This window comes from Suillus subaureus (genome assembly GCF_016647635.1).
Source record: "Suillus subaureus strain MN1 chromosome Unknown BJ212scaffold_201, whole genome shotgun sequence".
NCBI lineage: Eukaryota > Fungi > Basidiomycota > Agaricomycetes > Boletales > Suillaceae > Suillus > Suillus subaureus.
The window spans coordinates 10,432-26,446 of record NW_024538757.1 but is presented as its reverse complement, the minus strand read 5'-3'; the positions used below and the strand labels follow the sequence as shown (position 1 = coordinate 26,446).

Sequence of the window (16,015 nt, the reverse complement as noted above, 5' to 3'; positions counted from 1 at the left end):
TTTGGGAGCAGGCGCGGCGGACTTCCTCTTCAAAGGGACATTACGTTGAGGGGCGGAGTTGTTGATTGGGGTGGAATGAAAGGAGGTTTTTGTTTTGGTGTGGAAGCTGGGCTACGGGGGTTGAAGGCCCAGGAGAGGCGGGCGAAGGGTTGGTGAATTAGATGTAGATCCCGCCTGTAACTTTGCAAGGCGCTTTGCTCGGATCTGGTGCACGAATGATCAGCTATCTTCAGCATAACTAAACGAAATAACCATACACGATCAGCATCAGTGGGTTCACTCATCGTCCAGGTCGTCAACTAAACTGTAACTTGGTACACTGCTAGATGCCCTTTATATCAACACGTGACTAGAGTTTGTCTCCTTTAGCTGTCCCTCTCTTTTTGGTTGCGATCCATCAAAGCGACTAGAAAAAAAAGACTATGGATATACAGTATCGAGCTTCGATCTCAGTCAATTATGGGGAGAACTACCACTCCATAAGACCAAACATTTCCAGGAAGCCCACGAGTCCTCCAAGTCCTTCCAATCGAGCACTTTCTGGATCATCGAAATTGTGCTCTCCAAATTCCAGCGCCTCGTCGAGGAAATCGTCATCCAAGCGAAGCCTGCAGATTATTTCTGCCCTCGAATGGAGTTTTGAATGGGGTACGCGGAGAGCCCATCTGTCCACCGCTGGGAGACTAGGTAAGGACGTTAGCGATTCCGACGACATGGAAGTGTCCACTCCAACGTTGACTCCACTCGGAGACACAGGGGACTCGATGATGTCTGCTGGGGGCTCTCGGTCGCGACCCAGGTTGTGCTTGAGCCAAGAAAGCCTTTTGCCACTTCGGCATCGAAAAGTTCTGGAGGGAGGCGTTCTTTTTCGACATCTGACTTTCGCCTGGTGAAAGATGTAATGAACACCGAGAACGTGTGCAGGGGAAAAAGTTGTACATACGCATCCTCGAAGCCGGAAATGGCATCTTTAATGCCCTCAGTATCCAAGACTAGCGTTCCGTATGGCAACTTGCTAGAACCAGATATGCTCTTGAGCACCGAAACCTTCTCTGACTCCTCTCTGCTCCAGATTCGCCAGACTAGCGCAACGTCGAAGTTGAGAGTCACCTCCGAGGCACTATTTACGACACTTACTTCCGACATGCGTCTGGAAAGGCATCATGGGCAAGTATGAGGACGAGCTCGACTTGTGGCTTTCATATCCCGCCGAACCCTCCGTTCAACCCCTGCAAACTCACCGGGAGCAATAGCTATCTTGGACTTTTGGGTGTCGCATGGGGTCTTGGATTGTGGGGTCGCGTTTCACAGATGGAGGCTTGAACACCGGTGATGATACCTTGTGCATATCATTGGGCGACTCCCATTCGCGCTCTAAACTGCCAGATTGTGTTCCCGAAGACCTTTAGATGAACCACCATACAACCGTGTTTCCTTCTCTGGAACTGACGACCATGCCTGCAACTCATCCAATACAACTCTCGAGGTCCACTGGACTTGTGTCACTTTGTAACTTTGTCATTGGGCTATTTTTACTTCACACAAATTGTATAATATTAATATGGTCAGGCTTGCTTCACTGAGCCAATTGAAATAAGTATTGTGTCGTGCTTTCTGATTAATTATTGCTGCTTGCTTTTGCGCAATGCGTGCATACTAATCTCCACTTGAGGCTTTCACATTGACACGATTTGCTGTGTCAAATACTTGAAAATTTGATGTAACTGAAAGCCACAAATTACATACATATACTCGTCTACATTGAGCACACTTGTGTGGGCCACATCAGGGAGGTTACATAAAACGCAGACCAATCGCAGGTGAAATAAGGAGCAAAGCGGAAAGTGTAAACTACTGGTGATATCTAGCGTGATTGAGGCTTGCCGCATACTTCCACATAGTTTCTATCAATATTGTCCCCATGTTCACGACGTATGTGACCATCCAAAGCACAGTGACGGCGCGGCAGATTATGCTTTGAGAGGAAAAGCCTGTTATCAACATCGCTGGGGTGAAAATGCATAAGGGACCGGAGAGCCTCAAATGATGGAATAAGTCACCAAATATGAAACAATGTAGGGACCAGGCGACGAAGAACATGGGGGTGACTATTGACAACAGGGTAAGATAACACGAAGTAGCCGCCTGGCTTGAGTTGCTGATCGTATTTAGGTCAGTTGGTGCAATCGGTGTGGTGACGATGATCCTTACTTCTTGAGTCCAATGCCGATCGGTGTGTATCCAACGTATCATGCCGGAGCCGGATGTCAACAGTGCGATCATAGCGAGCATGAGCGATATAAAGAGCAGACAATGCGGAGCGGGTGACGTATAGTCAAAGTATGACACAGGGGAGCCCGTAGTGACGAAGACACCACTTAAAGCGAGGGCGACGCTTGCCTTTGTGGGAGAATGTCAGCGTTGGCTAGAGCTCGTGGCGCACGCGGAGTTGGATAGCTTACTGTGGTGATGGTGCTGGCCAGGATAGAGCACAATTTGTTCCTAACGATTTCGAACGCTTCCTCGGATTGCAGCGACTTCCAAAGATCATTAAGATCTGGGCGTCCCAGTGCCAAAAAACAGAGTACCCTCATTAAAAGAGACCTGCGACGAAGGGCTTCGGGAAGGGGTTGTTCTTCAGTAAGTGCTCTTGGGCCAGTCACATGTAACTTGAAGGGCAAGCGTAATTCAGTGATACAGCAAGGTTTTCAAAGTTTTCAAAGCGCACCTCAGTGAAATAGAGTGAGGCCATGGAGCCAAATGGAAGAGTAAAGATGGACTAAGGCTCATACTGAGAACAGGGAGTTGCGACCTTTTATAAAGGAAGAATGAAGCTGTGATTGTAATACCCGCTTCGGCAGCAATGGGGCTTCAAATGACGCCTCCGAGGGTCCACTAGTTCGGTTCAGGGCATGAGTTTAGGGCCCGTGGTTAATTTTAGTACCAAGAAAGTCGACTTGAAGGTCTTGTGCTAGTGGTGAGAAAATAGACTCGACGTTAGATGTCTTCGAATGCACCCAGTGAAAACCGGACCTCACCGTATCGACGGAAAACGGCCGTAATATTGATGAACCCCAGGCAAAACTGGACATGGCCAGAACGGTTGAGATTGCGTGAAATATCGTTTAGACATATAATTTATGCTAAAATATTGTGTAATCTGCAACGGCACCACATTGCTATCGTTTCGTTGTCACTGTACTATCCCTTCCACTGCAATCGGCACCCCACAGAAGTCGGCAGTCACGCAAATGTCACCGTGAGTCACGACATGTCACGTAGGCCGATTTCAAAGTCAGTTCGGCAGTCAAGCAAGAGCGCAAGGTCAATTAGTATTCGGCGTGAATGTTTGAACGAGCAAGTACAGTATTGACTAGTAGATATACCTAAGTACGAGGGTGACTGTTATTAGTGCCATAGTTGTAAAATTGAGGTGGATGTATAGGGAGACTGTGTACATTGTATGGATGGCCAGGCTGAGCCTGAGGTTGTCTATGTAAGTTCGATGATGATGCAATGGGACCGCTGGATGGATTATTATTCTGCATTGTAGGGTAATATGGCGCCTGAAGAGCTGGATTAGGGTAGAATTGATGAAAATATGGCTGGTTAGTAAGGTGCGAAGGATAATTTGAGTTGAAAGCATGCGCGGGAGAAGTGAAAAAATGATTGCCGCTGAAAGCCACAGTGTTTGACGAGGTGGCGCCGTTGTCCTGCGAGGTGCCGCTAGTACTGGCCTGTCCCGTTGATGATGCGGTGGCCGAATTCTTTGAACGTGTTTTTCCTGTCTGGAAGAGCGCAGAAAAACGTTCATTATCAGCAAAGTGCTGATTTTCAGCATCAGCAAGAAACTCTTTGATTCTCACTCGGAGTTCGTCGACTGTCCCATCTCTCGAAATCTTAAGAGCACCAGCGAGCGTGATGAAGTCATCCTTGTGCTGGAGTGTTGAGAGTGCATCAAATGTCTTCGACCCAATATCATGTTCAATCTGAGCATGACGCACTTCGTCTTCAGACTTCTTTTTGGCCTGTTTCTCTGCATCGAGCTTGTCTTTTTCACACTGCTCTTCCTCCACTTTATTGAAGTCCTCCTTGAGCTCTGGGTGTGTCATGAAACGGGCCTGTAATTTGATGGATTTCCTTGGCTGTTTCTTTTTCTTTACATTCTCCAACTCCAGTCGAGATTGAGCCAATGCCTGCTGTGCCATTGTACAGTGTGCATTTGTAGTGTTGAGCTGGGCAGTCAGGATCTGAGTCGTCTGAACTAATGCCCCATTCTGCTCATACATGCACTGGAGCTCATGCCAAAGTTCCTCCTTTGTCAATGTCATTGCCTGAACATATGAGGGGATAACTGGATGTTGGATGGGGCCTGATAGTTGCAATGTTGAGCAGGTGATGCGAGTGTCATTAGAGGGGGGCTGTGTGTCTTGCTGGGGCATCTCTCCTTCGTCTTTGTCTTCATCTGACTCTGAGTCGTCACTTTGAGGTCCTTCCGAGTCGCCTGAGTCAGAGCTCCGAGAGTCCGAGTCTGAGTCATGTTCATCAACAGCCATGGGAAAAAAATCGCTGTCATCCTCTGAATCCTCTTCTTCATGGTTGCTGTCCAGTCTCATCAACTGGTCAAATTCTTCAATGTCAGAAGGAATTACCATTGGAGATGAAGGGACTTCAGAAGGATATGATGGGGGAAGATGTGCAGTAGTTGAATAAACCAGGCTTGGTGCAAAGTCCTTGTCTGTGAAGACCGATGGATCAAGAGGATAGATACCGGTTTTTTTAAATGCTTTCTGGATGAGTTCTGGTGTAATGACGTGGTGAATGGCCATATATTCATGAATAAAATTATAGTGATCAATTTCAACCCCATCAGCAAGGCGTTTGTCACAATGTTTGGTCCAAGCACGCTGAACAGAGGAAAAAACGCCCACATCCAGTGGTTGAATTTTGTGTGTGGTTTTCAATGGAAAGGCATGGATTATGACACCATTATCATAAGCTGCCCTTTTGATAGCTCTTTGTTCATGTGAACTATGACCATCAACCGTCAGAACAATTGGTTTCTCAGGATCAACACGGTATTTCTCTGCTGTAGGAACAAAGTGGTTCCTGAACCAATAATCTGCAATCTCATGATCTGTCCATCCTGTTGGAGAGAAAGAAACGCTGTCCAAGGATATCACAGTGTTAGTAGAGCACAATGATATGCTTATGTAGCTTACTTACCCACCTACTTTATCTTTTAGATCTCGAATATCTGGGGCTGGTCCTTCTGAAAGGACAAACCATGGTGGTATCTTAGCACCTGCAGCTGAGATGCACTTGATAATGGTTATGAGCTCTAGATTATTGCTATGGACCTGATAACAATCTGAATCTTCTGCAGAGAAAATGAATTTCATGCCAGCATTTTTCCTTCCCCTGCCCATTTGATTGCCTTTCTTGTCCATATTCCAATGATGCTCTGGTGGAATTTTATTATGGTCATCATCAAGCTTCTTTCGCATCTCAAAAAACTCCCCAATGGTATCCTTGTTAAAATTTTGAGCACGTTTTGGATCCAGTCCACTTGCTTGAGATATATGAAGGGATGGATGTTGATGAATGAAGCCATAATGCCACTTTCATGATGGGAGTTGGCCAGTTATTTCCTTAACAGACACACGCAACTTTGCAGGGTGAATAGGAGTTGCAGACGTGGATGCCAGGTTACACCAGTCAGCAACAGTTTCCTCTTGTGCAGCAGATAATAATTGCTGGCTCTTGTGGGCATGCTGACAAGACTTATGCACTCCCAAGCGTTGGTCACTCAGTGTCTGACATGATACCTAGACCAGTTGAGTGAATAATCACATGATGAAACATGACTCACATTCTGTTCCTTAGCTGCAGCTGCAATGGATTTATATAACCCATTTGCAATTCCCTGAATTGCAGCCTGAATATGTGACTCATAAGTTGGGTCTGACGAAGCTCACAGCTTTCCTCATCTGCCGCTGCTAGACTTGTGAATGTGGACCAGCCCCATAGCCAGCAGCACTGCACCAGTTGGCACTTCCAAAGTGGGTGTGTGCAATTTGAGACTCCGTCACAGCACATATCGGCAGGTGACATTTCTGTGTGACTTTGGCACTTTTGACTATCTCGCTCAATTCTGCTTTAATCATGGTTGTTCAACCTTGTAATGAGTTGTATTAGACAGAGAATGATACCTATGTTAAGAATTTTGTGTTTAAGTAGCTAGAAATACGAGTTTTGTGAAAGTGCTGACTTCTGTGGGGTGCCGATTGCAGTGGAAGGGATAGTACCATCATTTTGCCATCGTCTCACATGCATTTCATGTCAATCACATTGATCGCACATGTACACAATTGATGCAACACATTTTCATTCATGTGCAACCTTGAAACCTATCCCATCATATTGCTAGTTCTACCCTCCTTGTGTAGTAACTCTCTTTGGTGTAACCGGGGGGCAAAACACATAAATAGGTGGAACTGGCAGAAGGAAGGTTCGAAGATCCAGTAAGTACAATTCAATCATATCTTGTTCAAAGTTCTCATTTTGTTCTGATGATCTAGTGTGTTTCTTGATAGTGTTTTTGTCGATGTGCACACCACTTGCATTCATGTGCAATATTGCTGGACTCCCTTTGGTGTTTTCGTATGTCTGATTCCATGTCTTACATAGATCTATTAACTGATAATTGGCAATATCAGCCTACCTATGCCCATAGACCTGCCAGTGGGTTACATGTGTGTCTGCAAGAGGCACAATGGCAGTCATCCCCATGCTGTCTCTCGCTCTACATGGTACAAACACTTGCAAGCAGCTGAAACCGAGGAAGAAAGAGACACCATTCATGCCAGGGAATCTCTCTCTCAATTTACATGCACAGATTTGAGCTCACGCTGATGCCCTTGGTGAATTGTCTTCAAGTGCTGGTCCTTCTCGAAATGTTGCAACTGATGCAGGAAGCTGTCTGCCAGAAAGACCTGATGAGGCAGCACAAGGGAGTCATGTACGAGAGCACCACCTGCCTACCCCATCATCTCCACATGGCAAATAGCATGGCCTTGTTGATGAAGACCCCATCATTCCCATGGGTGACAAAGATCAGGATTTCAACATGCAGGATAATGGGAATCTAGATGGACCAGGTGATGGGGATATTGGTGGATGGAGGGATGGGAATTTGGATGGGTGGGGTGATGATGGTCGCAGAGATGAGGAGGTCCATGCCCCACAACACGATAATCGGAGAGAACAACCAGCTATTGATATCGAGGAACTCGCACAATGAGCTGTCCTCCCTAAAATCAAAACAACCATGGAGTTTATTTTAGCACTGCAGTCTGCATCGTTAGGCGACCCTGTTGCAAAACTTGATGAAGAGGCCAGAAGTAACTTGTGGAACCCTCCTCATGAACCTCTGGATATCACCAATCCCATCATTTGCCACTTGATCTCAACCTACTATGCTCTTGAGCACTCGTCACAGAGCGCTTACGAATGCATTCATTCTTCTACAGCATGCACGTTCCCTGGTACAGATGAGATGCCCAGTTTCTATAGGATTGAACACATGATTGCCAAGTACACTGGAGTTGAGTCTATAACTCATGTAATTGCTTTCACCGGTCCATTTGCTGACCTCGACCACTGCCCTGTCTGTGACAAACATCGGTATGATCAAATTAAACTGCAGGCTACCAGGGGCCATAACAAAGTTGCCTGGAAATTCCATACCATTCCTGCTGGACCACAGCTCCAGGCACTTTATCATGATCACAATAGTGCAAAATGTATGTGATATTGCACTGACTGCACAGCAAAACTATTTGACGAACTTCATGAGTCAGGGGGGTTGATTGACGTGTATGATGACTTTGTGATGGGGAGCGATTATCTCAATGCAGTTCTTGAAGGCAAGATCAGCAAGAATGATATCATATTGATGATATTGATGGATGGCGCTCAGCTCTACCAGAGCAAGCTATTGGATTGCTGGCTATATATTTGGGTTGTTATGGATCACGCTCCTGATGTTCAATACAAAAAAAAACATGTCCTTCCTGGTGGATTTATCCCTGGCCCCCACAAACCAAAAAACATTGATTCATTCCTCTTTCCTGGTCTCCATCACCTTGCTGCACTTCAGAATGAAGGCCTCTCAGTCTATGATGCCTGGTGCAATACTGTGTTCTTATCACATCCATATCTTTTTCTTGCAACTGCTGACAGTCTGGGTCTCATGTATTTCGATGGAATGGTTGGTCACTGTGGCAAGAATGGATGCCATCTATATTGTGGTGTGATCGGGCGCCGAAAGGAGTGAGGAACATATTACTATCCTGTCCTCCTTCATCCAAACAACTTCCATGTCACCGGATGCAACCATCCTGATGTTGATGTGTTCAACCTTCCTCTTGCTGCATCGCAGAACTATGCCACAAACCTCCATCTTGTATCATCTCCAAATCAATGTCAGTATGACAAGTGCAAGACAGAAACCGGCATCACGAAACCCAGCATTCTCCTCAGTCTCAATCCCTCTCATATGCTACAAGTACCCGCTTGTTTCTCCACAGATATTATGCACCTCGCTGGGCTTTTGAGTGACTTATTACTTTCACTCTGGTGAGGAACAATCAATTGCACAGCTTCAGATGATGTCAAGTTGTGGGAATGGAGAGTTATGCATGGTGATGTGTGGGAGGCTCATGGCAAAGCCGTGGCAGCTGCCGGACAATATCTTCCTGGTTCCTTCAATTGAAAACCATGCAACATAGCAGAAAAAATCGATACCAGTTATAAAACATGGGAGTTTCAATTGTATCTGTTTGGCCTTGCTCCTGCACTTACATATGGCCTTCTGCCAGAGCCATACTGGCTTAACTATTGCCAGCTCATTGCAGGCTTTCGGATCATATGCCAGCATCGTATTGCTCGCTCTGATTTGCAAAGGGCCCAGGTCATACTTGGTGAATGGGAGCTAGAATTCGAAGAGCTATACTATCAGCGCCACCAGGATCAGATACATTTCATCTGCCCTTGTGCCCATCAAGTCAACCATCTCGTGTCCAAAGCCATTCAGAAAGGACCCCCAGTCTGCTATGCCCAGTGGATGATGGAGAGGACCATCGGAAACCTGGGCCAGGAGATCAGACAGCCTTCCAAACCTTACGCAAACCTTTCCAGAGAGGGAGTCTGTCGCTTGCAAGTCAATGCCCTCAAGGCAATGCTTCCAGAGCTTGATGAACCACTCAAGGGACTTCCCAGTGGTGCAATTGACCTTGGCGAAGGCTATGCTTTGCTCCAGAAACAAGATTGTTGGTCAGCCTACCCACAAGGTGCCGAAAAACGTGCTATCACACTCTTCCTGAATGAGCCTGCTCCTGAAATTTTCAAGTGGGCTTGTCTTAAGTTGCCTAATGGACAAATTGCATGTTCACTCTGGTGGGAGTCATTGAAATCAATGGATGCCACTAAGCCTCTACGAGTTTCTCATAATGTCAAGGTAGTTTTCTCGCTACCAATGTTAAATACTCTCAAGGCTCTAACACCACATGTTTAGTTTTCTCTTGATGGTGTGATACAATTTGGAGAAGTCCACTATTTCATGCAGCTTGCTATGGAGACCATTGGCAGTGATGATGGCAAAATGGAATGGTCATTCGTCAATGTCGCAGTCATCTCACTGTTTTCCCTCCCAGATAAGGAACTTCTTGAACTCTCATCTCATGTTGTTGCATCCTGCACTAATCATGGAGATGATGATATACTGTTAAGGTTGTACTCAAGGGATAACTGGATCCAAAGGGCTTCGGCCTCAGCTCATGCACTGTGCCCCTTACCTGAGTATTGCCCCTTATTTCAGGTAGGGCTGGCCACTGTAACCATATATGGTTACGGCCATACAATTTACAGTGGGCTTACAGGTACTACCTGTACCATACCGTATGTCATACAAAACATTCAAAACATTCGATGGTATGGTATGGGTCATCATACGGTCATATGACCGGCTATATGGTTGTACAGGAGATGAAAAAACGTCGAATTACAGTAGTACTAACCATGTAGCAAAAGGTATATACAAATATGAATCAATCAATCACTGTGATAGCATTATGAGTGAGGCGCAGATGCTGCTTAAGCAACATCAATGTCCTGATAGTGTTGGGTTGGAGACTAGCATGCTGAAGAGAGATAGTATCATGGCCAGCGGAAAAGATGTGTTCGACAGCAACAGCGGAGCCTGCACAACATGCGGGGAATTAGTGTACCTATGTACAATAGTTGAGCAGATTGAACTCACCAGGAATAGCAAGAATATCCTGAGCCAGACGTGAGAGGTTCAGAAATTGTGAGTGGCGGCCTGCCCACCATTGAATGGGGTCACAGGCATCAAAGTCCTCCATGGGCAGCCTAAAGTACTCCTCGAGCTTGTCTCTTGAGGTCATTGGGCACTTCTTGTACCGAGCTGTAAAGTTCACTTTCTGTGGTGATCCAGATGGGGTTTCTGCTGCCACAGGTTGAGGAATGATGGTGGGGGAACTCAAAGCTTGCAATGAAAGGTAATTGTTTTGATAATACCGGCGCAACTGGTCCTTTGCATTGTCCAAGTGGTCACGTAGTGTTTGGTCATCACATCCAAGGCCTCCTTGACTGGGAGGCAAGAAAAATAATTGTTGCCATTGACAGTGACTTTTTTTTTTGGGTACATGATGAGAATGGTGTTGGTGGCATGAGGGCCGATCATCATCAGTGTGGTTGCCTTCAGCTTGGATGAGAGCATTCATGCGCTCAACATTTTTGGGATGTCTCCCATGGCCAAGAACCTCCTGAAAGGCTTGATCCTTGGCAGGTACACATGTGGTGGGAGCATTAGATGACATTGAGCAATTGTATGAGATTTGGAAGGGGGGACAGCAAGCAATGAGAGTAAAGCAACAGCGCTGGTGGATATCTTGACTGGTGTCATGGTTCCTCCAGAATCAGAGCAACGGAATTGAAGAACATAGCTGGACATGACATAGTACATGTTAGAATCTGATTGATTATATATTGTAGTAGAAGATGCACCAGTACTTTGAGGATTTCCATGGCGTGAGGATCAGGTCCAGAACAACTTGTTGTAAAATAAGACATATGGCTACTGCATGTATCAAGCTAAGTCTATTTGTTTATACACAATAAACAAACCATACTCACACTGTATTACAGCCATAGTAATACAGCAACATACAGGCTCCTTACACCCATAACCCATAACCATCAACTGAAGGTCTAAACAGCCAACAGTACAGGTATGGTGACCATATTATGGCCCCATAAAGTCCTATCATATGGCATATGATGAACAGCCCTAATTTCAGGAAGGCAAGACTAATGTGTCCAGAAGGTTGGACAAGTATCGTAGCAGATCCGGATGACTTCTGGATGCAGGATAGGTATCATAGGGCTAATCCGGACTAGTCCAGACTAGAAACTAATGGTAATGGACTGTTGGAGACAGAGGCGGATACAGATAGACTATAGGAATCAATCCTAAGTCTCAGAGGGTGATGAGAGTAGAGATACTCAAGTCCAGAGGACAGGAATGAGTAGAACTAAGATGATATTTGAACTGAGGTGCTACAGAGAGTTACAGGAGGTTATATACTATAGGTATCTAATGGAATGATCAATCAGCAGAGTCCAAGGCTATGTACGAAGCATATGGGTAGTCTATTGGTAAGTAGAAACAGATCACAAATCATGAAATGGAAATGAAACATAGGTAACAGATCAGGGAGCAGGACAGATATACAGATAACTGAAATACCAGAGTTAGGGGGTTACTGAAAAGAGACGAGCACTGATTGTGGATTCAGATGAGTTGTGGACCGGACTGGATGAGTGGACAGATTGAATGATGAGATGTTGGAGGGAGATAAGATGTGGATAGGATCTGAGATAAGATGTGGATCTGAGATGAGATAAGGGTCGGATCTGAGATCTGGATATGTGGATATGACACCAGCTGAAAGCACAAATCTACTGTCCCTGATCCTGTGGTGACTCCATCTGACATGCTGACCCCACTGTCCACACCCACACTGCCATCCAATGATATGCCCACACCCCCTGCATCAGCTACTGTCAAGTCAGCAAGTGTTAAAAAATTTCGACCTTGTACATCGAAGAATGGAAGGTATGTCATGTGTTGGTCTAGAACACAGTAGCAACCTTTGACATGGAGTCTTGGACTTAGGTCACTCTGCACACATCAGTGGTTGAAGCAGGTTGCTCCAAATGGCTCATCAGCCAATTTCAGGATTTACTGGTCCAGATTGACAAAAGAGAAGCAGCTGGTAGGTACTCCTGTGATACATGTTTCACAACATTGATTTCTGTCTTGCAGGCTTATGAAACAGACATGCTGAAGCTGGTAACAAACTTGACTAAATGCGCCCTCATCCTGATGCAGGTGTTTACAATTTTTTTCTCAGGTCAAGGATGATATATGGAACAGCAATACAGTTGACATCATCAGCAAGATCTCTTCTGGCACCTTATACTAGTTGGCATCCAGGGCGCATGCAGAGGTCGACATCAGGTGGCCTGCTGGTGAGGACCAGGGGGGTGGCAGGCCGCAGTGGGCAGTATCAACCAGCTATTCATTTGCTTTTTCTTGCAATGTATATCAGCATCATTTTCATGCAATTTCCATAGTTTTATTGCCTGGTACAACTACAATTGAGAATCTACGATCATCGATGGAAATATCATATGTGAGAATCAGCACAAAATTGTGAGATCTCCGTCGAACAGCATCACTAGAAAATCTCATATATGTCCCATTCTCTATGGAAATCTATGGAAATCTTATGTTCCTGGTTCATCCCCAGGGAAAACTGGACATGGCCAAAACTGTTGGAATCATGCAAAATATGACAAGTTTGGGAGCAACATATTTCGCTATAGGAGACTTGCTGTGGAGACAAATAGAATATTTCACATCCATTGTGATCTTCTCGAATATTGTAGGGTATGTTGAGAATATTTATATCATATTTCACCACATTTCTTTCAGTTGCGTGTATGAAATAAAATCAGTTGTATTCATGCCAATTGTGCTATAATCTAATGGTACAAATAACTTGACTGGCAACCAGAAAACATGATATGTGACCAGAAAGCACGATAACAATGCGAAACACAGCAGATCAACATGGCAGCAGCAAATACAACACAGCAATGAGGCTGGCAAGCGAGAGCAAACAACTGCAGGGCAATGAGGCAGGCAAAAGCAGGTGAGCGAGAGCAGATGACTGTGGGGCAATGAGGCAAGTGAGAGCAGACGACTGCAAGGCAATGAGGCAGGCGAGATTAGGAAAGCAATAGGGATACTAGTATAATGAACTGTTGGCAATGTCACTATTCTTCATCCAGCCTGCATCTTGTTCCTAGATATTCTCAGTGACTTGACAATGGAGAGAGTGGCTGAACTTACTAGCTGCTTGGCCTCAGTATCATAAGATTTGATCTGCACCTCATTCAACTTCAAATAGTAGACATTGAATTCATTAGTGGAACCAGCTGCATTGACTTGTTTAAGCCAGCAGAATGTGCAGAGGTTCCTATACAATCAGATAAGTAACAATCCTTACAATTAGACAAAAACATGTACTGCGCATTCTTCTTTGGACCTGGGCACATTTTCATGGCCTTCTTTGATGACATGGCAGCAGCAAGGACATCAGACTGAGGAGAGAGTGTAGTTGGTATACAAGGTGACAGAGGTATGTTTGTGCCAGTCAGGTCCACTGTAATTGAAGGGGATGCCATTGCAGGCTTCGAAACAGAATCGGAGGGACCAAGACTAGTGGTAGTTGATTTCGATAATGGCTAACGAGTCAAACTGGCACTACATTTGCAGTGTTGTGGTTAGTAATAATGTGCAAATGTAGTAGACACTTACAGAGGATTTGTCAAAACAATGTGACTCAGAGTCAGTGGCATTGTTGCTAAAGCTGGAGGTGCTTCGTTTTCTTTTTCTGCTTCAAGCAACTTGAACAGGGGAGGAATTGAAGTATTGGAATCTGCTAGTGGGAGGTTTGTCTTGATAGGACTAGGGCTGCCTTCAAGTAGCACTGGCTGAGATGTAGGGATGTCAGAATTGACTGGCAGGAGAGGTCCTGTGGATTTGTCTGCAAAGACATTATGTGTGAGTGTATGCGTGGAAATCAAAAGAAAAAATACCTTTCACATGCTTCAAAGCACTGGCCCCCTCAGAATCAGGGCTGCATGTTCGCTTTATACTACTGCAGTAGTCAATATTGTCATCTTCTTGTTTGACTTTCTTCAACTGCTTCAAGAGGTTACTGTCGGCATCAAGATGGTTCTTGCACCATGAAGAGTAGGCAGTGCTGCACAATAAGTCCAACTTCCAGCTGTCAGTCGCTAATCTAAAAAGAGGGTGCTTCTCTTCCATGATGCTGTGGAACAGCGTTCTGGTCAAGTGCATCATTTTGCTCCAGCTGGTTGCAAGAAGTCCTTTGGTGGTGAATTTGAACCAGAGGCCATGAATGGTTTTGCAGATGATGTCAAGTGATTCTTCTGTGATCGCCTCACCATTCTTGTCTTCTAGGAAAGCTGCAGGCCCGTGCTTTCCCTTCTGTTTGAGTCCCTGTGATGTTGTCTGCCACTTGTCCCAGTCTGCACGTGTCCAAAAAATGACACCAGGATAATCATTCTTGTTGACTGGGGATAGTTGGTTTGTCGAAGATGTTGGGGAGATACTGGCACTTGTGAAAGTCATAGGATCTGCATGAACAAGCTGCACGTTACAAGCAAGTTCACAGAATGCTCCCCTGTCAAAACAAACATCAATTAAACAGTGTGGATATAGAAACACGACAGCAACATACTCCAATGTTGAATACGCAGTTTTGGCTGTAACAAGCTTGAGCTGAAGTTGGGTTACCTGATTCTGTAACATATTAATATACGAGTTGCTGTTTGAATATCCACTCTGGGGTTTTAAATCAGTGTAGCGAAATATTCATATAGATTTGACTTACTTGAAAAAGGGAAGAGTCACTTGGACGCTCTAGGTTGTCACTTGACTGGGGGTATTCAAGACCATGTAATGGCAGTAGTTGACTGGGCCCAGAAGGCAGTGGGGATGGTGTTTGTATTAACGTTGGACTAGAACTATTAGAAAAATGATAATGGGGAAGCTGGGGGGTATAGAACATCATAATGGTTGCAGAGAAGGAGAAGCATATAGGGTTGGGGTGTTTTCAAGTTGACATCAGAACCAATGCACATATAATGAGGTCAAGCTTAGTCATCAACTCACTGAAATTCTTCCAAGTCTTTCCAGTCCTCATATCCTAAGCTCCAACTACATAGTACATCTTCCATGGCTTCATCTAACATTATTGACTGCACAGATAATGTCTTTATCCAGGACAATGTCATGGTAATGGACATCGACAACCTTCTCGCTGAATGGCCAACCTACAAAGTAAATTTCACACCTCAAAATCCAGGACCTGTGGTGAGTAAACTGAATGCCTAGATACACTTGATTATATGCTAACAATTATTCTATAGAAACTCATCATCCGGCTTAAAGATGCTGTCAAGCTCATTCATATTGAAGACACAACAGATAGTGAGGCTGAGCTCTTGTTTCTGGGCAAACCAAAAGGACAAAAGAGAACCTCTTCTGATCACAAGAATAAGAAAATCAAGACATAAGAATCAATGTTCTCACCCTGAGTTCCTACTAACATGCTTACAGTAACTCAATCATTAATACAAACAAGATTGCAGAAGATCTTGCGGCCCTCAAAAAAACATCTCTGGCTTCCAGGTAGGGTTTGCTTTTATCACCTTGATTATTTAAACTAACAGAAATTTATTTACCAAAGTAACTCATTCAAAGCAAACCTGGTACGCTTGGTAGGAATCTACAAAGCTCCTGCCAACATGCCTTCTGAATGATGCAAGTTTGTTG

General features: G+C 44.9%; 3 protein-coding genes across 3 annotated transcripts; 1 reads left to right on the top strand and 2 right to left on the bottom strand.

Annotated features, from left to right (window-relative positions):
• Positions 1–1,851: 1,851 nt before the first annotated feature.
• Positions 1,852–2,308, bottom strand: BJ212DRAFT_1405217 (uncharacterized protein; the record flags this gene model as incomplete). The annotated part of the gene is made up of 1 exon (XM_041337402.1): positions 1,852–2,308. The coding sequence occupies exon 1, from the start codon at positions 2,290–2,292 to the stop codon at positions 1,852–1,854; it is 441 nt and encodes a 146-aa protein (XP_041185528.1). The 5' UTR covers positions 2,293–2,308.
• A 7,801-nt stretch (positions 2,309–10,109) lies between these two features.
• BJ212DRAFT_1289450 (uncharacterized protein) lies at positions 10,110–10,274 on the bottom strand (the record flags this gene model as incomplete). The annotated part of the gene is made up of 1 exon (XM_041332055.1): positions 10,110–10,274. A coding segment is annotated over one exon (165 nt), but the record flags the coding sequence as incomplete, so codon positions are not given.
• Positions 10,275–15,415: 5,141 nt separating this feature from the next.
• BJ212DRAFT_1488867 (uncharacterized protein) lies at positions 15,416–15,756 on the top strand (the record flags this gene model as incomplete). Its single annotated transcript, XM_041341384.1, has 2 exons — positions 15,416–15,553; positions 15,610–15,756. 2 exons carry the CDS (start codon positions 15,416–15,418, stop codon positions 15,754–15,756), a joined length of 285 nt encoding a protein of 94 aa, XP_041185526.1.
• Between the last annotated feature and the right edge of the window lie 259 nt (positions 15,757–16,015).